The sequence below is a fragment of the Nestor notabilis genome, unplaced genomic scaffold (genome assembly GCF_000696875.1).
Source record: "Nestor notabilis isolate BGI_N333 unplaced genomic scaffold, ASM69687v1 scaffold13944, whole genome shotgun sequence".
NCBI classification, from domain to species: Eukaryota; Metazoa; Chordata; class Aves; order Psittaciformes; family Psittacidae; genus Nestor; species Nestor notabilis.
The window spans coordinates 5,702-30,053 of record NW_009924666.1 but is presented as its reverse complement, the minus strand read 5'-3'; the positions used below and the strand labels follow the sequence as shown (position 1 = coordinate 30,053).

At 37.2% G+C, this 24,352-nt stretch overlaps 1 protein-coding gene across 1 annotated transcript in view; it reads right to left on the bottom strand.

Annotated features, from left to right (window-relative positions):
- The window catches only part of LOC104404320 (mirror-image polydactyly gene 1 protein-like), a gene marked incomplete at its 5' end in the record, with an annotated part of 73,713 nt that extends 49,923 nt beyond the window's left edge, over positions 1-23,790 (bottom strand). The window contains one exon of the mRNA XM_010012720.1: positions 23,683-23,790. Coding sequence (XP_010011022.1) covers positions 23,683-23,790 — 108 coding nt within the window. The remainder of the gene's footprint in view (positions 1-23,682) is intronic.
- Positions 23,791-24,352: the final 562 nt, after the last annotated feature.

Genomic DNA, 24,352 nt, shown 5'->3' with positions numbered 1-24,352 from the left:
AGGAATGGGATAGCTTTTTTTGCTGCTGATTCTCATTGCCCTTCAATAAATGGACAGAAAATACAGTATATGAAACAATTTTTAATTTAGTTGAGTAACGGTAACTTGAATCACTCGAACAAAATATGAAAGGGAAATGGCGTTCTCTCCACCTATTGGAATTTTTACATCAGACCTAGATACCCTTCTCGAAAGCACATTTAAACAAACAAATTTTTGGGCTCAATAGAGGGACAACTGACAAAGCCAGTGATCTGCTATATATCGAAAAGCAACTAAATTACATAAACTATCTTCTGGGCTTGGCCTTAAATGCTAGGAATTTATGAATCATAGATATTCTAAAATGTAAAATCTTGTATGTCTCAAACAGGCATGCAAATTTTTGTGGGAACTTTTGACTATTTTCTTCATGTCTTGTTTTCCCCATGAAACATAAAGAAAACACTCCTGCAAGAATACACAAAATCATTGTTTATTAAACCTGTTGTTCTTATGACATTGAATACTACAGAAAATCCCCGTGATGGTTACTCAAAATTCTGTTTTCAGGGAAAGGTTTGAACAGTATCCAGTAAACAGGGGATTGGCACACACAATGAACAAAGAAGATAAAAAAATATATTGATGGCTGTTCTCTGGATACTGTGTGGAGCAGGGTTTTTTGAAATAAAGCACACATGATCCTGTAATGAAAAATGTTAACATACTGTTTCAGGGGAAAGGGGAGTAAATGAAGATGCTCACCTCAGAAATGCCAGAACTGAAGTTAACTCTTGATTAACAGGCTAATAATAACAGCAAAAAGCTAACAGCTTTTTGCGTGTATAGCAAATAACACTGTACAACTGTGCACATATACAATACTCATAATTATTGTCTAAATAACCTGCCTTCCTGACAGGACAAATGTTCTGATGAATAACTTCGCTGAAAGCAAGATCATTTGCTTGCCCTATCATGCACTCCTTAAATCCGCTGCAATTTGTCAACTTTGAATGCAATACTTCTCCAGGGGCTACCAATGAGCTTTTCACATCTTGCTCATGTCATCCATTTTCCATTTGATTAGTGGGGACCTGAAGTAATCTTTCTGCTTCACAGAACAACTAAAGCTAACATACTTGAAAATACCAGTATCTTGGGTACAGCTCTTAGCATGGGACAAAGGTCTTAGGGGGTGTTCAGACTCTTGTTGGCCCACTGAAGTGGTTGAGACAGATGAGAAAGAATCAAACATCCAGGCTGAAAAAAAAAGGACAAGTTAGGAAAACAATGAGGGAAGACAAAAGAAAACATGTTTGAGAATGGGCAATAGAAGAAAGATGTGTGATATTGAAGGTATGGTTTAAGATGTGAGAACAGAGAAGTAATAACTTGTGTGGAAACATGGAAAAGAAAAATGCAAAGTTCGATGTACTTTTCAGAGGTAGGTCAACAGGTGGAAGGACCAGAACAAAATGAGAAAGTGAAAATAAAGATTTTTTTCTATTTTCTTTTACGTGACAGATTTCTGTATTTTTTGGGTTAGGTTTTTTTTTTTTTAATTTTTAGTGGTTTTTTTAATCATTCTGTTTTGAAGCACTTGTATAAACAACATGTATGTAAGAAAGTTTTAATATTGATATATTATTCTTCTAAAGAGAAATAAGTGAAATTATTCTGTCTGAAAATAAGACTTGCTGGCATTGTTAAAAAAAAATAAAATAATTTTTATTTTTCCAAGTCATAAATGCCACTGAAGGAATCTTTGACCACAAAGGTGAATAAGTTTAAAACTATGAGAGGTGGTTTTTGTGCCAGTATCTTTTCATCAACAACTTAATTCAAGCACCATCTCATTTAATCTTCACTACTCCCCCCAAAACTGCCAGAGATCAGTTAACGTTCATGCTATTAAAAACTAATGAAAGGCATAGACTTTAATTTGATAAGTTAAAACCCCTTCAAGGCTTAATGTCATCACTTTAAATGTAGCATAAAAAGAGCAACAGAGAGAATTGATTGAAGCTCTTCACCATGGCTGTACTACTCTTGATAGATTTTAAATTTGTAGTTCTGCTACTATACGTGGTATTTTGATATATAAAACAAAAAAAGAAAAAAGGAAGAAAAAAGTTTGTATTGACACTAAAATGTTTGTAATTCCTTGGGCAAAAGGATGTCTTTAAAAAACAGCGTGAAAATCAAGTAAGATCTGTATCAACAATACTAATGAAGCCCTGCTTGATACTGATCTTCATCCTCTCTTTCTTACTTTCTTCCTACCATCTTTCCTTATAACAACAACCTCATATTCCTTCCAATGTCCGCATAAAATGAATGGATTCTATCTATATCCGTTATAGCTTCCTACTACAATACCTCCAAGCTCACTCTACTGACTATTTTTAGTCCATCATTTTGACAGTACTGATATCAAGTTGTTAAGAATGAAACTTTCCCAAATCAAGTACTGAATGGAGAAACCAAATCCACTGCATGACGCTTACAAATAAGAATTGTTTTGCAGTCTCAGATATTGACATACTTTAGAAACAAGCCAAATAAACTGTTTGGCTTCCCTCGGATGGCACCTTGAATAAGATTGGGTGAGATGACACCATGTGTGTGGTCCATGAAGAACCAGATGCACTACTGTCTGACATGTCCACTCTTCTGAGGATGTGATATCCTCTAGGAACACAGAGGTGGTGCTGAGGCTGACAAAAACGTATCCTGCCTTTAAGATGTTTCCTTACCCCTGGATCAGAAAAGAGTAAAGTGACTAAAAGCAAGATGGTACAAGCTGTCTTGCCAGCACACAGGCTTTGGCTAATCTGAAAAGGGGAAAATCCATGATATTTAAATCGTAGCAAGGCTGCAGAGACTGTAACATCTGTATTTGTCTCGTTTTGGCTGTATTTTCTTAAGAGAGAAAAGTTCCTTCAATATTGATGTGATTCCACTACAGGAACAGGAAAAGTGCAAAATCTGGTAAAATTTAGGAGGGATCCCCAAAAGCTGCTTTGCAGACTCACTACAAATGGCCTCACAAGCTTTTCTTGAGAGTCTGTGTGTGAAACTGTTCCCAGATGAGATGAGATATTGGGTATCATGTGCTGGATTTAGTACCACCCTAACACAGCTACACAGCCTAGACCAGAAACAGTCAAACCATGGCTGGTCTAAGTGACCACATGAACAACTGTAGCCATTTGTATACACATCTCTAATAGGACAACTGGTATACAGTTTGCATAATTATGCCTTTTCTTAGACAGTTGGCTGATTTTGTCTTATATATGTAAAGAGTTTGTAAAGACTCAGTGGTATTTCACAGGTATTTTAATGCTAAAAATCCCCAAGTGGACAGCTAGAGTGACTTACTAGACGGTCACAAGCACAAACTGAATAAACATATTTCACAGAGGCAATTCCACTTTTAAAGTCACAAGTTTTAACTCCTAGGAAACTGCCATCTTTAATTTTGCTCTTATTTAACCATCAGATTTTACAGGGAGCAAGGAGTAATTTCAACACAGGTCAAAAAGTGAACAGATGATCAGATCAGAGGTGCTGAGCCAGCTCAAGACAAGTACTTTGTGGGATTCAGAAAGAAGTTTAAGTGGTTTAGATACCTAAAAATGATTAAAACTCTTGAGAGGTAGGCATCCAAATCATTTAGACATGCTTTGAACATTAGCTCCCTGTTTACCTCTTTCTTACGAGCTCAGTGTTGCCTTCAGAAAGTTACATTCACAAAACTTTTTCTTCCCCTTTCATATATTGGCATTATCCAGCTTACTCTTAAACACATCTACACCTGGTAATTTAATAAATGAGACAATTTTCCTGTATTTTAGACATATCATTTAATTATCTTTACAGCCCCCTGGAATAATTTCTGTAAACTCTTTAGATCTCTTGTGCCCCCCATTTCTTAGCTGAGGTACTGGCTTATGTCCTTTACTGATAGGAAAGAGTACTTCTATGTGGATTTCAGTGACACTACTGCATAGATACTCAGGTGATGATCTAGTTCACAAGCTCTTCTCTGTGTTCCAAGCTGATTTGATGAATAAGCTCCAGGTTTTCTAGCTGAATCACTGAAAAAGGGGAACATTAAAACCCCCTATATTTTCTGAGCACCTTTCCTTTACAGTCAGTTGAGAGTGCGCTGTGTTCTGCAGAAGGCAGCTTCCTCCGACCATGCACCCATGCTGCTTTTCCTACTCCTTGGGAATGCTGTGAAAAGGGAGCTGCTCTGCTGTGTATCACAAAGGAAGATTATTCTGGTACAGTTTCTCAGTTTATTAAGAGGTGCCCAATATGGAGGGGATTGGCATGTCCCAGTTTGCTCTGTTGAGTCATTATTTTAGTCCATTAGTATTAAAGTAATTGTGCTCCAGTTAGATTATGCATCTTGGTTAAGGGGTTTCATGTAGTTCATCCCCATACACTGACCTTTAATCTGCCTATTAAGCTCACAGTTCTAAAACCAAATCAGTCTAAGGGAGAAATCATCTGTGCTCCTGTATCAGTGCTATATTTTCTTTTGCTTGTTTTCCGACTCCCAGAAAACAAAACCTGACCTATACTGAGTGATCCATAAAAAAAACCAAACATAATTATGAAGCAGACATGCTTTTATAAACAAGAATGTCAGGTATGTCATCTGGAGTAGACGATAGAAGAGATGTTACATCAATTAAAAAATACTAGAAAAAGCAGCAGAAGTTTTCTTAAAAAGCCAAAAAGTTTGTAAGATATTGACAAATTCTGAAGGTAATAATAAATTTGCAGCGGTAGTAACAAAATGTGCCTCATCAGATGACTATCTTAAATACTGGTGCGCAAATTATTTTAAGATTTCTAACCAAGAACTGAAAAAATGTGGTATCTCAGCTTGGTGGTTTTTTTTTTTTTTTAAAACATTCTATGTCCATTACCCATTTATTCAAGAGATTTCTGTTTTACACGTAACTTTAAAACCCATTGCAGGACAAGATATTTACATGCTAAAATGCAAGCTGTCATGTTACAGAAAGTACATATCAAATACTAGGATTTTATGAAGCAAAACTCTACTCAGAAAAGAGTTATGAGTTGGGGTTTTTTTTCTTTTTTTTTTTTTTCTGGGAGGGTGGAAAAGGGAGGACTGTACCTATTTTTTTTTTTCTTAATTTGTTTTGTTTTGCTTTTTAATTGTAGTATTGGTACATTTATTTCCAAATATTGGAATGAAATATCACTTTGTAACAAAAATACCATTTTTTCTTCCTATTATTTACCACTAAAAAATCCCACAAACCATCACCAAGTTGATCTTATTTTTGGTAGAAAATGAATTAGCAAAGATAAAAATTTAGCTTAATAGGTTAGGAAAAAAAATACAGGCACTATTTGATAGACTATGAAATTTAGAAAAGTTCAAAATGTTTTCAGCTAGGAACAAAAATGCTGTTAATGATTAGCTGCATAACAAGAGATTTATCTCTGTCTTTTTTTTTTTTTTTTTTTTTTTTTTTTTTTTTGTGTGTGTGTGTGTTGCAAAGGCAACAGAGCCATACTGCAGGTCTGCCTGTGCCATTCTTAGGCCACTTTCAGGCTGATTGAGAAAAGCTGGAAAGTAAACACAGGTGTTTTAAAACTGGAGCCGCTGTCACGGACAACCACAAACACCCTTAACTCTGATGTGGCAACGCCTCTTTCCCGCCCTCTCCTTTTTTAAAGCATTGCCCAAAAAGAACATGTCAAATGTTTCACCTTTCACCACCTCAAAATAACTTGGATCTTATAGCATTGTTTGGCAAATCTCAAGCAAAGAGATCATTTTTTCATTCCTTTTCAGATGTAGCCAACTCCAAATCAGGCACATAAAATAAAAAGCCATTCTATTTCTAATTATTTTCAGTTTCCCCTGATTTACCTGAGAGCACCATGTTTTAAGTTGAACATTTCCTTCCTCAAATGTAATGCAGACACCCTGTTTTCATGATTCAGGTTCAACGAAAAAGACAGTGAGGGAATTTTGTAATAACTAAACAAGAGATTTAATCCAGTAGATAAGAGGATAAATTAAAAAAAAACAAACAAACAAAAAACAACCCTAAAAACCCAAAAACATTTAAAAAAAAAAAAAAGCTACAAATCCCCCAAACCAAAAGAATAAACCTTAGGGTTTTGATTATTGTGTAAGAATATGTACAAAACTGAAAAACTACTCACTTGTAAATTAGCTATTCCAGGAAAGCGCACATCCAGTTTAACAGCCATGAAGTTCTGACTAGCTAGAGGAAAAAGTATGGAACGCAAAAGCAGAATAAATCCCCAGAAATTATGGAGTCACTCTTCACTTGTGCAGTTGATGTGTAGGGAGCACAGGGTAGAGAAAGTAACATATTAACAAAAATGAAATAGCTACTGACAGTTATGATTTAGTTCTGAAAAAGTAGTAAACTAAACAGATATGGTTACACCAGAACTGAAACTAACAGCCCCAGAAACACTCTTCTTCCCAAAATGCAGAACTGGTGCACAATCTAAATGTCAAAATCTAGATCCAGCAAAAGATCATGAAATTTTATATTCAAAGCAGCATGACCCTCACACCTATACCAAGAGCAGATGTATCGCAAACATACAACATTGCTGAAAATGTAACATATGTCAAAATCAATTCTTGCTTATTGTAAAGGATGATTTTTCCTGTCAGTCTCGGCCTTTAGATACCAGAACGATTTTCTTTTTGACATAGACACTTACACACCCTGGTTTCAAAAACCAGACACCAGACTTTCAGTGTGTCCTGTGCTCCAACTTAAACAAACACAAACGACTTCACAAGATAGATAGCACTCACGCACACATTTATTTATGTTAGGACACAAGCAGAATTTCTTTTTTCCAGATTTTGTCCGGTGTGGTAAAGAGACAGTATTATTTATCAAAGGATCTGTCCGAACAGCCTTGAGCCTCTTCATCCCCTATTAACTTCACTGGGCATTCAAAATTGTTCACAATTTGACAAAACTGGCCTCAGGAGATGACTTGCAAAATTGAACTTTACATTAAAAATCAGTCATTGTGATTTCCTTTAGGCCATTTTATCTTGTTTTTGACAAAAGTTATAAAGTACTTTTTATACTTTTAAAAATCTAGCCAGTAATACATTTAAAACTGTGCTGAATATAGCGAAGAGAGCACAACTGCAATGAATATAAACCAACAAACTCCTGCCATCTGCCAGTGTCATTCGTGATGCTGTGCATTACCTACCACACACTTAAAAGAAATAACACACAAGCACTCTTATTAACCTACATATCTTAAGACTGCAAGAAAAGCTGTAAAGAGCAAGTGTATTCACTATTTTGCCTCATTTATTATTATTTCTGGCCTCTGCATTAAGCACACAACTTGAAAATCATATACAGTTGAGACTATTACACATAATGGACAAATAAGTCTGAACAATATTGTGTATAAACTAGCTTGTTCATTGATTTGCATTAGAAATAGTTTTCTATTAAAATAGGAGGGATTTATGCTTGGCTATAATATAAAGCAATAAGGTTTATCTGATCCATTAAAAAAAGTGCACCAGTACACTAACAGAGAAAACCTTTGAACATTCTAATAACAACAATTCAGAAACAGCTAAAAAAAATAGGAGAGAAATGCTTGTTGAAATAACCCTTTTTAAATGCAAAAATTTCACCCCACACAAAGATGCAGCAATAATGGTGTTATTTACCTGCAGGTTTAAGAAGTCTCAGAAAGCATGTTTTAAGCTAACAGAGTTAGGGGAACTTTATCAAGCCACTAACTACCATTAAACAGCAAGGATAGATTTATCCCTCAGCACTACAGTGACCTCCTGGCCAAAAGCTAATTTCTCATTCCTCCAGCCTTTTGTATTCGAAGTTATTACTTAGCCACAAAAGGAGCTGATTTTCGAAGCAAGAAACTTGCATCCACATTTTGAGACATAAGGGGCACTTTCAGCTGCACCTAACTTCAACAGAAGTTGTAGACACTCAGCTTTGGGCATTTATTATTTGATGCAGCTGTGGAGGGCAACCTTCCTCCCCCTCTCCCCTAGTGTGTCTTAAAGAACTGGCAAGAGATACACAGTAAAACTGTGAAAAAATACTAATAAAGCGTTAACTGTGAAAAACGAGTTTTACTTAATGCAAGGAATTGGGAAACTGATTATATCTTTTAAGAAACGGGGGAAAAAAAAACCCCACATAAGAAACAGACTATAAACTGATCCCTAAAGTTTTACTCAATTGAATAATAGGTACTCACAGAAGTAGCTTCCTGTGTGAGGATTACTGCATTAGGCCCCAATTTGAGAAAATGTTGTTTCTGGACTCAGACCTGCTATTCTAAGTTTCAGGCTGGAATAAAGTTTTCAGAGTGGAGCTCTCAAGTCCTGAAGATAGGGGTCAGAAGGGAAACAACGCAAGAGTGTGAAATATGCTGTTGCTGCTACAACGTCAACTCTGCTTGGTAATTTTTCTCAAATTACCAAGGAAAGGAAATATGAAATCTGATGTCACTTTCTTCAAACATAAATATATCTCAGCAAGACTGTGGGTCTTTTTCTCCCAAAGAATAACTGAAAAAACAAAAGTAAGAGAAGCAGACATTCCTTTGTGAGGACAAAGTTAAAACATTTTATTTGGGAAGTAGACAGGATACAATTGGAGTTTGAAGGTGCACTTAGCTCTGTTCTAATATTTTAAATTTGACAACACTTGCCAAAAGATGTTAAAAATTGTTTTGTGGTCCAACAAGTCACTCAGCAAGAATAATTTTTAAGCAGCTTTTCTTTTTGTTTCAGTTAAAATTAAAATCCATGCTGTGTAATCCTTGGAGTCAATCTGTAATTAAGGGGATTTGAAGAGAGACCATGCACTGCATTAATGATAAAATTTAATATCTGTTTTAATACTCTAACATAAGAAAAAAACCCTAAGCAACATACAAAAAAGCAATCATCTACCTATTTTGTGTGAATGCAGCATATATACACCATTACTAAGTCTAGCAGCAATGCTGTATTTGATGTCAGCTTTTTGTTTATACACCAAATGTTTCAGGATTTAGCATCTACAGAGCTTAAAACTGCATCTGCTTGAAACTTGGCACCCAGATTTAATAGGCTAGATAAACAGATTTTATTTTATCTAGTTTGGAAAATGAGTGTTTTTGTTGTTACTGTTGTATAGCAATTCCAAACGGAAGGAGCTATCAGCAGCATTTCCAAGGTTTCAGTTACTCTCCTCCCAGCCACTCAGTCACTCTAACATCTAAGACGATTATTGCTGAACTGTAAGAAATAGGAGCAGATAATGAACTTAAACCAATTCATTTTATGTAATAGTCTTAAATGCTTAAACGTTTAACTCAATAAAAAAAAAGTTCAGGTTTGATATACTATGTCACTCCTGTAGACTATATGCAAGGAAAAAGTGAAATCTGTGTCTCCTCAAAATGTGGCTAGTAGACACTGAGCAGTGTATTCAAACCATTTGCTCAGTTACTAACGGTGGAGAAAACAGTTCCATTTTTTAACTAGAATCTAGTACTAAATAGTTTAATCCTTTCAGAAGATGGGATGAAGAATTAAAAGTATGAGAGCAATGAGGTATTTTATGATTAATTCTTTTTTTTTGTAGAGGTGACCTGAGATTTTGGGTGGAAAGGGTACAATGTTTTCACTGAAAAGGAAAATAGATTCTTTTAATGTGGACATCAAATAATTTTTCCTGTTAAAATGTCTTCCAGCCTAAGCTCTTCTGAAAGAGCTAGCAAGCCATCAATGTATTTCTCATTGTACTGTGTAAGATATCTATAATATACTTATTAAAACAAATTTGATCAGAATTTTCTCTGATCTCAGAATATTGTCATAACAGCCAAAACGTGTGTTTAACAGCCTAAGGCCTCTCAGATGTGAGACCTAGTCCCATTAGAATTTAAGTGCACTTGCAACAAAAAAGCTTCAAGATCAAAGTAAGAAATTTAGATCCTATAAATATTAACATTGTCAGGACTGCTCTCCAGCAGTCAATGCTACATACATGCACAGAAACAGGTCTAAAAAACTAAAACCAACCCCCCCCAAAAAAACCCCAACCAAACAACAACAAAAAACCAAAACTTTAAACAGTATTGTTTTTTTAGAAGTAAGTTCTCTCAAATTTTCAAAATGTGTGGCCAATATATTTGAAAAGAAAGAACTCTGTGTGCGGGTCATACCACCACCATCTTAATAACCCCTCCAGCACAACAGGTATTTCTCTAGTAAACAAACAAGCACTGAAATAATCATCTTGACTGTGATCCAGAAGGAAATAGTAAATTTATGAAACTGTATGGAATCTGAATATGTCTAGTAATACTGTGAAAGATGACATCTGCTCTTCAGTGGATTATCAATTCTGGAGATGGAAAATCTACTATTAACCAACACAAATCAGTAAATGAAGTCCCAGAATGTTTCTTTATATATTGAATCTAACTGCAAAATGACATTTTGGTCTTTGAGTTTAATTTTAAATTGTAAAGTTGGCTGCTTAGCAGCTTAGCACTATCACCAATACACATTAATACCACAGTCAGGCAATGTGATATACGCTTATTTACTGTTATACAATAGTATTTATTACTTCAGCTTCCTATCTGAAGTTTAAAGACAGCTCTTTTCTAATTTCGCCTTCTTATTGCTTTTTCTTTGTAAGATATATTTACCTTACAACTAAGGCAGGATGAATATTGGAAGTAACAATGCAGCTGACCGAATTTTGGAGGCATAAGAAATTGAAGTTTTAATTGCAAATGTATTTCATGGCAGAAATCAGACCACCTTTGAGTGTTTTCAGTGAATAATTCATTTTTTGTGCAAGTATAATAAGCAATTTTGATTCAGCTACATGAGAAAGCTATGCATGCAGTGTTTCTAAATATGAAGATAAACCTAATATATGTTCAATTGAAATCCTAATGCATTGATATACTTCTGATGTGAAGCTTACTTTATACCTTTCAAGTTTTCTAATAATAAACAACAAGGCTAACATATTTTATGTGCCAAATTCTGTAAGTGCTTGCGTTAATCAGTAAAGATAATATACTTTCTGAATAGTGTGCTCGCACAGGTTTTTTACGGTTAGGGTCTGGAAACTCAGAATTACACAATCTCAAATTTACTACGTGACCCCTAACATATAACTTCTCTAAAGCTTACTTGTGGCGAAAAGCTAAAGTCTAGCTGTCAGTCCATAATCTCGTAAGAAAAGCTATGGAGATCTACTGGAAGACAGGTGGGGAATAGTTTACTTCGTAAGTCCACTTTTATAGAAGAAAAATAAAAATATCAAAATAAATCCAAGTCCATTTGTTCCTTCTCCTCTTCAAGCATTCTCCTAATGTCCTGTCTACTGCTAGAGCAGAAATAAAGACCTGCTGCACACGAGCACATCTCTTACCCTTAGCAACCTGAGTAGGTGAACAGCAGAGTCCCCATTTGTTTTACACCTCTGCATGGCCACACACACGGAATTCAAATCAGAATTTTGCTCTTATATATGGGGACAAGAAAGGGATTTTCAAAGCCTCTCAGTGATCTAGAAGTGTCCTAACATCAAAAATGCACGCCTGCACCAGGTCAAATAAATAGATGGGAAATAAAAAGACAGGAAAATGAGTCTGAGTACACGATGGCTAAGCACCAAGCTGCACTTCCTAGACATGGGCTCTCTTGACTTCAACTCATTCTAAACCTTAAAGTTTCTCATCTGGGAACAGAACAGGAGAGACTTTCAGTTTACGATAAAAAGATAAGAAAGAGCAAACATGTAGCATCTTGAGGCTTTTGAATCAAGGCTAACCTGCAGCCTTACAACCATACTAATACCTAAGGTTTCAATGCCTTTACCATCTGTCCCCCCTTCTACTACTTCATCTGGTCACTTGCATGAAAAATGTTAGGAAAGGGTTCTCCAATTCTAAACAGAAATTTGTATAAACTTAAACATACAAAGAACAAAGATTCCTTTAGTGAATATCTAAAATTCTGAAGAATTTATATTGATCCTTTATCCTACCCTGGTTTCCTGTACCCAAGATCTAAAGTAGATTCTAACAATTCTGAGAGGCATTTCAGATAAGGAGGTCATGGATGGGTCAGAGCAAGACCTTTGCTATTTAATGACCCTTTAGCTTACCTTCTGCACAAGGTAGCTTAGGTTACTACCTTTTATACATTTTATTGTAGGACAAGTAACTGACATGTCATCATGCACTCAGGCTCAAGATCTTCTTTACAGTTGCCACTCAAACAAAAGGGGATCATTTTCCTGTGCAGCATAAAATGTGAATGGTGCACAGTTCAACACTGAAAAAATGATTTAAAATTAAGATTTACCATAATTTCTTTCTGCATGTATGAATAACAGATTTCATATGGAAAATGAAACAAGAATTCTGAAAGAAAAAATAAGATATAAACAATGTCACTCCTCCTCTTCATTTATTTAATCTGAAAGCCAGAAAGCCAACCGTATCCTGGGCTGCATCAAAAGAAGAGTGACCAGCAGGTCAAAGGAGGTGATCCTGCCCCTCTACTCTGCTCTTGTGAGACCTCGCTTGGAGTACTGTGTACAGTTCTGGTGTCCTCAACATAAAAAGGACATGGAAATGTTGAGGCAAGTCCAGAGGAGGGTCAGGGGGATGAAAGGGGGGCTGGAGCCCCTCCCGTACCAAGACAGGCTGAGAAAGTTGGGGCTGTTCAGCCTGGAAAAGAGAAGGCTGCGTGGAGACCTCATAGCAGCCTTCCAGTATCTGAAGGCGGCCTATAGGGATGCTAGGGAGGGACTCTTCATTAGGGACTCTAGTGGTAGGACAAGGGGTAATGGGTTTAAACTTAAACAGGGGAAGTTCAGGTTAGATCTAAGGAAGAAGTTCTTTGCAGTGAGGGTGGTGAGGCACTGGAATGGGTTGCCCAAGGAAGTTGTGAATGCTCCAACCCTGGCGGTGTTCAAGGCCAGGTTGGACAGAGCCTTGGGCAACATAGTTTAGTGTGTGGTGTCCGTGCCCATGGCAGGGGGGGTGGAACTAGATGATCTTAAGGTCCTTTCCAACCCAATCCATTCTATTATTCCATGGTATCTTGTCTCCAGCATCATTTGATACTTGGTAACTCTGAGAAAGGAAAAACTGAACTTGGCTAAATATTGTTATTATTTCCTTTGTTTTATTATAGTATGATGTTGATAGATATTTTGAAAAATATGCCAGTGAAGATTAGGAACAATATTAATAGAAACTAATGGTAAGGGCTTCTTTAAACACTGCAGGAAACTGTTCATGTTTAATGTACAAAATTGCTTCAGATTTAGAATCTCTGAAAGATTAATCTATTAATCTTTCAGAAATAAGGAAATATTTCTGGAAATATGATTTACAGTATCAGAAAGTGGCAAGTGAAGGAGAGAGTCTAGTTTTCTTACTATAAGTCTGATACATTAGGTTTCATGATTGTCTTACAATTAGATTAACATATGCCCTTTGTTCCTCATTCATGTAATCCTGAAATGAAGGTCTGTACTAGTGGGAAAGTAAAAAAAATTTGGGGTTTTTTTTTCTTTTTCATAGCTGTTTGAAGTGCAGCAATACGACACCTCCTCAGACTTTACAAAGGTTCATAGTAGTACTACTATAGACATGTTATTGGGCAGAAGGAAGGAAAAATGAACCCATTTCTGGGGTGACAAACTATACTATTGGATATGACAACAAAGCTTATGATTACAGTTAAATAGAGTTTTTTGTTTTTATAAGAACTCACCTTTCGATGTAAGTAGCTTTCCTAACATGACTGTGGTTTCTCTAGTATGTTTGGCTTACGTATCAGATTTTGTGATTCTAATTTACTAGATACCCATGAATTTCAGTGTATTTTAGTACAGGTTGCATAGTTTTGCAAAGTTAGTTCTGTTTTCTACAATTTCAGAGCATTTGTTTATTTCCAGATATCTATTTCTAGAACACAAATATCTGAGATACGCCCCAAGCCATAAACTATTCCAGTTTTGAGGTCCTTTGAGTGAGTATAGACAAAAACCTAAAAATGCTGCAGAACATTTATAATTGAAACAAAGCATCCTTGAAAATGGAAGACCAAGTGGCAGCATCGCTGAGTAAGGAAGAAACTTCCAGGAAGTCACCCAGATGGTTATCAAATGAATCAACTATACAGTGGAATCTATTCTGTTAGAAGGAAAAGCAGGTGCATGGAAGTGCATAAGAGGGCCTTATCAACAAGAAGTTCATGGTCACAGAAGCCTATTACCATGAAAGAGATGATTTTTCCATACCAAAAGTGAGGACGTGGAAGCAGCCTAAATGACTGGGACAACAATAACTCAGATTAAGAATAACCTGAAACTAGAAAAACCTGCTGCATTCATCAAAAATAATACTTCTGCTAGTCTGTTGAATGGATGGTATGACCCAGCACAAGCAATCCAGGATAGCGTGGAAGACAACTTCCTCTTGCAAGTGATAGAGGAGCTGACGAGGAGAGGTGCCATGCTTGACCTCATGCTCACCAACAGGGAGGGGCTGGTGGGGAATGTGACGCTCCAGGGCAGCCTTGGCTGTAGAGATCATGAGATGGTCAAGTTCGAGGTCCTCAGGACAGTGAGAAGAGCATGCAGCAAGCTCACTGCCCTGGACTTCAAGAGAGCAGACTTTGGCCTCTTCAGGAACCTGCTTGGTAAGGTTCCATGGGATATAGTCCTAGAGGGCAGGAGGGCCCAAGGGGTTGATATTCAAGGATCACCTGCTACAGGCTCAGGAGTGTTGCATCCCAACTAAAAGGAAGTGCGGCAGGAGGGCCAGGAGACCTCCATGGATGGATAAGGAGCTGCTGAGGAAACTCAGAGAGAAAAAAACAGCTTATAAAAGGTGGAAACCAGGACAGGTGGCCTGGGAAGAATACAGGGATATTGTCTGGGAAGCCAGGGACCAGGTTAGGAAAGCTAAGGCCCAGTTAGAATTAAATCTGGCAAGGGATGTCAAAAATAACAGGAAAGGCTTCTATAGGTACGTAGCAAATAAAAGACAGACCAGGGACAACGTGGGCCCTCTCCAGAAGCTATCGGGAGAACTGGCTACCCTGGATTTGGAGAAGGCTGAGGTTCTTAATGACTTCTTTGCCTCAGTCTTCACTGGCAAATGCTCCCTTATGAAGGGAGGCTGAGAAAGTTGGGGCTGTTCAGCCTGGAGAAGGCTGTGTGGAGACCTCATAGCAGCCTTCCAATATCTGAAGGGGGCCTATAAGGATGCTGGGGAGGGACTCTTCATTAGGGCTGGAGTGGTAGAACAAGGGGTAATAGGTTTAAACTTAAACAGGGGAAGTTCAGGTTAGATCTAAGGAAGAAGTTCTTTACAGTGAGGGTGGTGAGGCACTGGAATGGGTTGCCCAGGGAAGTTGTGAATGCTCCAACCCTGGTGGTGTTCAAGGCCAGGTTGGACAGAGCCTTGGGTGACATAGTTTAGTGTGTGGTGTCCCTGCCCATGGCAGGTGGGTTGGAACTAGATGATCTTAAGGTCCTTTCCAACCCTAACTATTCTATGATTCTAAGTAGTAACACTGACTGACCTCATGGGAAGACAGTTTCCACCTGTAAAATGGAAACCAAAAATAAAAGACTCAGCCAAAAGTTTTGAATGACCACATCATCCACAAAGACAAGGGGACATTTATAATATATGCAAACAGTTTGTTGATGTTTAAGATTGTCAAGAGTAATCTGGTGCCAAGAGAAATTAGAAGGCTGTAAATAAAAAACAACAGACCCCCAAGGAATTTCTAGCAGAGGAGATGAAAGCTGACATCAAACACAAAGTGTGAATGAGTAATGAATTCCTTAAAGCTTAGAACTGAATCAAAGTTCAATAAACATATCTGCTCTTGTTAAGAGATGTTCAGCATCTGTTAACAGGAAAGAAGAAAGACTTAACACTTCTCAGGCAAGGAGAACAAACTCTTTTAGCCAAGATGCTGTTTGTTCAGTCTATCAAGACACAGCCGGTGCCACTGTTGTGCAGCTGTTTACAGGCAACATGAAGCATGCTCAAATTCCTTAAGAGATATAGTGCTCTAGACATGCCTAATTAATTAGACAGATACAATTCTTCTCGGGATCATTTTCAGGACAAATGTTGTTCTGCCAATAAATGTTCACTCATCTATGTATTATTTTGCTTTGAAACACTGTAACCTCAAGTCTTTCACAATTAAGTAACATACACCACTGCTTGGTCTTCTGTCTTTTGAACAGTCCCAGAAATCTTGAGTAGCTACGATGCCTAGAACATGGTACATACAGGCCTGCGATGACAGCACTGTCAGTGAAAGTACAGCCTTAACGATACAGGAAGGTGGCATAGCTAATGCAACCAAGGAAGCAAAGACAAGAACTTGGGTACATCTGTTTGTTTCCTTCAATTTGAAAACAACCAAAGGCTTGAATGAGTTCAAAACTCTGTCCCACAGCGATGCCTTAGTGAACCAAGAATAGTACAAATGGCCTTCAATGAAACCACAAGCTGACCACTGAAAATCATGCAAGCACTAATGTTACCAAACATCATTTCTCTTCAATTCCTTACTTGTAAATCAGATTTATCAGACTCTGCAAGCCTGTGTTTCTCAAGGGACTGTGGACAACTTCACTCTCAGTGAATGGCAAAAGTCTCATCTCATAAACTATTGCCTATGTTTTCATCCAGGGAAAAATATTTTATTATTTGCTTATGGCACATTTAAGGAATTATTGTAACTTTCAACTCCCTATACAAATGAAGATATTTTTGGTCAATGAATACAAATGTCTATCAGTGCTAAATCATTAATTACAAGATGGGAGGAGACTATCACTAAGAATGTAGTTGTCACTTGTGAACAAGTACTTTGTCAAGACCTGCATAACTAAAACGCCTACCAGCCTGGACAGCTACAAAAAAAAAAAAAAACAAACCAAACCCAAACAAACCCAAAAAAACAATTAACAAAACTGGCCACTGAAAGTAATACTAATAGGTCAACTTGCTGAACTCAGTTCTTTGACTCATGGTCAAATACCTGTGCTAAATTAGTCATTTCCTGTCTATAGAGGATACATGTACGCAAACTTTTACACTTCTAAATATATGACAGCAGATGAAAGAGAAATCCCTAGCTGATGATCCCTGGACTTGAACTGACCAGAGGGCCAGGTTATGAAATCTGGCTCAGAGGAACAGCTGGGTCCAAAGAAACTTCAAATGACTGCTTTAAAGACCACTTGACCAGTGCTTGCATTTTTTCCACTGGGACTGAGGGGGAATGTTGGTCACTCTCCCTCTCCATACATACAGATAACTGGGCAGGCTGTCAGAAGTCTGGATGGCTTTTGGAGAGACTGCAACTTAAGCAGAATGGAATGCAGAAAATTAAGATCTAAGTGGAATATGGACAGAATTATTTCTGGATTTGCACACGGCCTCATTTTACTGTTCATTTATGGCACAATGCACCAGCTTACACTGATATGCTCTGAGGTGTACAGTACTATTTAATAACACCAGTTATAAAGCAACTAATCATGTTTCTAGCATGGATAAGAGCTGAACAGACTTGGGTCTAACCTTAGTGACACCTTTTAAGACCTTGTGATTAAGTGCTTTTGGGTGCAGCACAAGCAAAGGCTCTGTTCAATGCAATTAAGATTGCAACTCTATCTACTCTGTCTGATAGTGTCTAGGAAGCAGCAACTGAAGAAAAATGTTTGTGCATTCTTATCCACATCCAGATTTTCAGCAGCATGTTCCAAGTTTTACTAGGTCTTTTATTTCCATCTCCACTATGTACTGAAAAGTAACTCAAGCATTCAAATTTCGGCAAACTTCCACTCTAAAAACTAACAGTGATCTCATATGGTTTATAACCAGCTTTACTGACAGGGTAGCAAATTTGTCTCTAACATTACCCAGGCATTTAAATGATGGCACATACTGCCTTAGGGTCACTACTGGAGAGTGAAATGAAAACATCATGGCATGACTGTCCAACATATGAATATTGCTGAGTTGTTCAACTGAAAAAACCCCCAACAAACCACTCTGAAGTAAGCACAATATTTTAAAGCATCTTTTATCAAATAATAACATCATACCAACAGTTAGATCAATAGCAATCTTTAACTCTTTGCAGAGTAATGTCTTGTTACTTTGTAGCTAGAAACTGGAGAAAGGTGTATCACCCATTTCACCAGTGGATAACATATTCCTCTGTTAGCTATAAAATATAGGTAATTAGCAGCCAGTTTCTATCACTCACACAAGCACTGCACTTAACAACAGTGCAACAGTCAAAATGGTTGAAGTTGGCAGACTGGTCTTCTGGATGTGGCTGGGCCTTGTCACATTCAAAACTAACATTCTACGTTTCTAATAAATCAATCTGGTATGATTATGAAAGTATTGAAAGGCTTTTCTCTAAGAGTTTTCTAGGATGCAATTGGTAGCTATGATAAAATGCAAAAATTATATGCTGAAATTAAAATTGAATACATGAGATCGGGATCTCTCAGTTTCCCACCACTGGCTAAGGCAAGGTGGCCTGGATTACAGAGCATTTCCAAAGTGTGTATGTCTGTCAGAAACAAATCAGAGGCTTTATAGCCATAAATCAGCTCTAAACTCGTTAAAAGGAAGCTCTGAAGATTCATCTCTGAAGCTCTAAACATAAAAATAGAATTACTTAGTTTTTGTAGATAAGGGCCACAGTTACTATCTTCTGAAAGCAGCTCTTTATTCCATAGTCAATATTATATGCCTAAATAGCATGAATACTCCATGCTTTTCAGCCATAGCAAACACTTAATATTAAAGCTTTTCTTGATTTTTTTTAAGCTTGTATGACATCAGATCCTCCTGGAATCATGCTTTTCATGGATGATACGTTGACTAGTCAGCTTGGTTTGTTTTTGTGGTTGCCACTGTCAAGCCAAATGGAAAAATGGTTGCTACCCTAAGAAGGTGGGAAACTCTGGGAATCAAAACAGAGCTTCATACAATTTAGGACAGGCATCAGGAAATACTTAAGTTTTCTAGAGTGGCTTTTTCACAGGTGTGATCACTGGAACAACTAACAATCTGCTATGCATGGTGGACTCCCTGACCTCAACGCAATTCTTATGCGTCAGCAGAAAGTAGATGACATTGACTACAATTGCTTTATGACACTGCTGTAGATGAATTTCTTACAGCTCCTTCAGATCACTTTCTTGTCTCTGACTCTAAATTTATGATATGCTTAATAAAACCATGGAAGTATGTAGGATCAATTCTACAGAAACTCACAGCTATAAAGATTGATTAGACAGAAAACTGTAACAAAGCAAGCAATTATAACCAAAAAATTAACATCTCAACAGCTCTGAAAGAGATTAATAACCTTTACAAGTTCTAACAACATCATACTTGGACGGAGTAAACTCACTTAGTCAATGAAGGGCTCATCACGAAAAAGCCCTCTTCTCCATTTTGAGTGTTTGTTTGGGAAGTAAAATTAGTATGTCTCTCATCTTTAAAGCAGATTAATAGCTGCATTATGAAGAATGTGCCACCTAATTAAAAATAAATTAGGCCTATGAAGAAAAAGCCACCTCTCCTTGTTTTATTCAAACGTAGTTAAGAATTTTCCATGAATTTTCACATTATGTGTTTCATAGGACTTATTTCCTATTCTTCTTCAACTGAGTAAAGAGGACACACCTGGCAAAATCTTTATTTTTCTTTACAAAAATGTATTAATTAAAATCTGCATTTCAAAACTACACACTACAAAGCTAAAAACAATAAAATGAACCATGACAATATTTGAATACTAATGAAAAAACAGCAATTCTGCAACTTTTCTATGTTTAATTGGATCAGCTATTTCGTTGTATTGTGGGAATACATTTAACAGAATCAGCAGAGACCAAATGTTAATTATGAAGGCCAAGCACAAATGAATAATCTTACATATAGACTCTGACACATTAGAACTGCAAAGCACTTTGCAGATGTTACTTTATGAAAATGTACTAAGATCACAAATGTATAGGCCCTTAGGAAGCAATTATCCCTAAAAGATTTAGCTATAATTCAATCTGAAATATTATAAGAGACTTTTTTAAAATGGTTTCACAAAGAAGAGGATTATTTTACTTTAACTATGGAAATAGGGGCCCACATGCTTCTCTGAATGACCTCTGTGCAGTTGTGGGCATTGCCTGGAGGGAAGATTTGAAATTGGCCTTTTTGTTCCATTAATACAATCCCCTATAACCAATAAGAATTTTACAAAAATTAGGTGTACCAGTTTGGCATTGTGGAACTGAGTGGCCCACATGACTGTAAGGAATAGTCTGCGCAATAAATACATTAAATATGGAAACTCATACATCACATACTACTGGTATGTATGACAGATTAGTTAAGAAGAGCTATTTTACCACAGACATGCAGACGTCGTATCTCACAGTAAGATGAAATGGCACAGTATAGGTCTATACAGCATGTCTTATGTGTCATATGTTTTATTTGTCACATGATCCCCAGGTGTGACATGGCACCTAAAAGTGTAAAATCAACAGTATGCAAGACTGCTTATGTCATCTTTGTGACTTCCACATCCTGGATCTGGCCAATTTACCGCCACTACGCCTCTCCCACAGTTACGATCTATCCCTCTCTTGCTTTGCCTCTCTCTACGGGTGGCTACTACCTCAAGGGTGGCAGCAGCCCTGGGAGCTAATATAACTGAAATAAAGCTTGCAGCTTTTCTGCACCATCAGTGGAAAGAAATAGGTTTCTTGTGGACTGGTTTTGTGCTTTTGTCCTTCTGAGCAATTCCCTACTCTAAGATAATTCTAAAAAGTGAGAAAGAAATACCTGTTAAGTTTTGTTGTTAAATATTTCAAGACCCTATAGGGGTATTGATCTCATTTTTTATCACAAACTTTTATGCCATCCTTAATCTAGCTGATCCTGATTACTGTATTTTTATTCAGTTAAGATTGCAAATATCCTTGTACCACATCTGATGTTTACACTTCTGTTACTCTAAAGCAGATCAAATTCCTCGTTTGCCACCTATCACCAGAACACATATTTTGCCAAACTAAATCAGATAATATTAATTAAGTTCAAGAAAGTAAGGAAAATTAAAAATTTTAAACCCCCAACTTTCTTGACTGAAACTGTCCTGGACAGACACAGAAGGGATACCTGTACTCCTTCTGCAGGACAGTGTTTACATCTGAATTATAGAACACAACGCAGTTCCCGGTTTGCACATGGAGGGGGGTAAAGTAAATGTAGTTCTCTGGATCATGGTGAAAACAGAAACAGTTGTGTTGGTATTTAACCCTTCATCAGAGAGGGAAACTGCCCGTCCTATTTCTCTAAAAGCAGTCAGAAAAGGAGCAGCAGAGAGGAGACAGAAAGGGATTCTTGGGTCTGTACGTTCACTCTGCATGTAGTGCTTAGAGGAGCTACTAAGTGCATACAAGAGGCAGGAGGTGGAAGCTAATAACAAGAGGGTTTCACAAGGGGGGTGTGTGCTAAGACCCTACAGGGTGTTACCTGTTAGGGGGCTCCAGCGGAATATTTCTCTGGCAGGGAGCTCTGCCACTGTTGATAGCAGGAGCAGCCCAGCCAGCTGCAGCCAGACCCAGAGCACCAATCAAACCCATTTCTAACAGAGTGCTGACATGACATGACTTTCATCTCTACCAGCCAGTCCATATTTTCTAGGCTGTAGGTACACTAAAAAGGAGTGATAAGCTTTTCATTTACATGAGTGCTTAGGTCAGGACGAGTGTTCATATACTGTATATCAAAGCTAACTACTGTTGCCAGTATTTCACAGGGGCATTTTAAATTTTTCAAGATCAAGGATTCAACCTAACCCATCGGCCTTTTAAAAGGACTCCGATGGACCTGTCCTCACTGTAGGCAATGATAACATGAACTGAGACAAACTCTACAGAGGAATAATATAAATAAAAAAGTGCAACTTTATAAAAAATTGAGAATAATTCCTTTCTTCCTCCTGACTCTCACCTCTAAAAGACTACAACCAATTAACCGCTAACTTTGAAAAGTCAAAAAATGCCTGTAACAACCAGAAATTAAGTTCTTTAAAGATTAGGTGCTGGGAGAGCAATATCAGGCTTAGAATGAAATCCTAGTAACACTCTGAACTATTAAGTCACTACTTGTTCTGAAAATATAATTATTCTGTAAGCATTATGTCAGGCAATATTAAATGCAAAAAGTGTAGTTTCAGTAAAACATTTCTGTTTTCTAACAGAAGGACTCTGCATAATATTTTCAATGACACAGAAAAAACAAGTCAGCATACAATTAATGAAAACCAATACTATGTTCAACAAGCAGCATGCTCAGCAAGCACTAAATTTTAGTGATACCAGATTCAAAACAACACTTACTGTGGTCAGAAACATCCCTGAATGTTTACAATCTGTATTTCTAGTAATATGAAGATGGAATGCTTTCAGTATTGCACACCTGATTTTGTAATATTCACCATAGATTCTGATGGCAATTATAAACCCATGGAATACACAGCATTTGTGTGGCACACAGCCTCTCTCCGTTTATCCGCAACTTATTTTTTTTTTTAAACTGTGAAATTTCAAACTACACAAAGATTCACCTTTATTCCTACCTTTGCACTGGTCAAGCTGTTATATGAATAATGGTGTTCCCAGAATATAAAAAAAAAAAAGGAGGCGGAGGAAAATCTGCCTATAAATGTGATAGGTTTGGATCTGACTGCCTAAATCAAATACAGTTTTAAAACAATGACACAGTATCAACAGAGTAACCTCTGTATTCATACTGTGTCTCCACAATCCATAAAAGAGATTTTAAAGAATATAGTGGTTGAATAGGTGTGCACAATGCTTGTACATCTTACCTGGCACAGTCTCTTATTCTGACTAGCAGTAAAGATTGCTGGTTACATAGCTATCCCTTTCACTGACATTACAATTTCCCTTTCTCAAAGCAGCAATAACCTGTCACTTTTCACTGTCCTTTCTCTGACCCTCTCCCGCCTCTCTGCTCATTTTTATTCTTATTGACAAGACTTATTATTCCTCCTCCCAATTCCAACTAGCTACCCTTTTGCAAATAGTAGTATCAACTACGCGGTCACTAGTAGTATCGGTCAACAATGTTATTAATATAGCACACACTGCTGGGAGCAGATCAAACAGCCATGCTTTAAAATATTAGTTTTAAAGGTACCATGAGGCAGATAGTTGCAGTTTTCTTCACAGTATAAAATGCAATATTGCAAGGACAGATCCCTAAGAATTTAGCACTAATTACTGGCCCAATAATTTGGAGGATATGTTATTTTTTTCCTTGTTGTTTTCATACACAAAATAAAATAAAACCATAGCAGAAGGGTGCTGTATCTGTGTTTAAAGAAGGGGTTGTTGGCAAACACCATAGCTCACTTCTGCTGAAATGTACACAACTGATATATGCAGCCCAGAAAGCTGGCACCAGGGGCTTACAACCTTAATTTGCCTGCAAGAAGAAATGGAGATTTACCTTCAGAGCACGTTCTTGATTGTTTTCAGCAGTCAGATGTCTCGTGTTGTTTGCTGAAGTCTGGTTCTGCTCTTTCAGATGATGAAGCTCCTGCTCCAGCCGTTTGCACTGCAACGAGGAAAGAATCCCATTAAGTAGAGGAGTGTGGGCATATTTTTTTCAACAAGCCAAATGAATTAACGTAAATAACCCCATCACCATTTCTGCAGTAGTGAAATCATCAGACAAAAAGCAAGTTACAATCCCAGACCAATACTACAGCTACGTTTTCTAAATGTGCATCATTATTCAGTTTCTTCCTGGTCTAACTGTATGCCAAAAAAAAGAGATAAGTTTGGTATTAAAGACATTTTGCAGAATGTTTTAAAAAGACTTAAGAATGTCAGGTTGAATTTCTGCTCCCAGTTATGCCAATGTAAGGCTAGATTTTGGCTTTTACGTATTAAGTAACTGGATATAAAGGAAGCAATACATGCTTTTAGAAAAGCAAGCAAATGAAAGAACCTCCTCCAATTTCCAGGACCCAGCCTTTTATTAGAAAATATACATGTAATTTTTATACTTGTATTTTTCACGCTAAGAGATCACTCTAATTTCCAGGCACAAACCTCATCTTGAAAGAAAAGAAGTTTTAAGATTGTTATGTTTAAATATTTAACTTCATGACAGA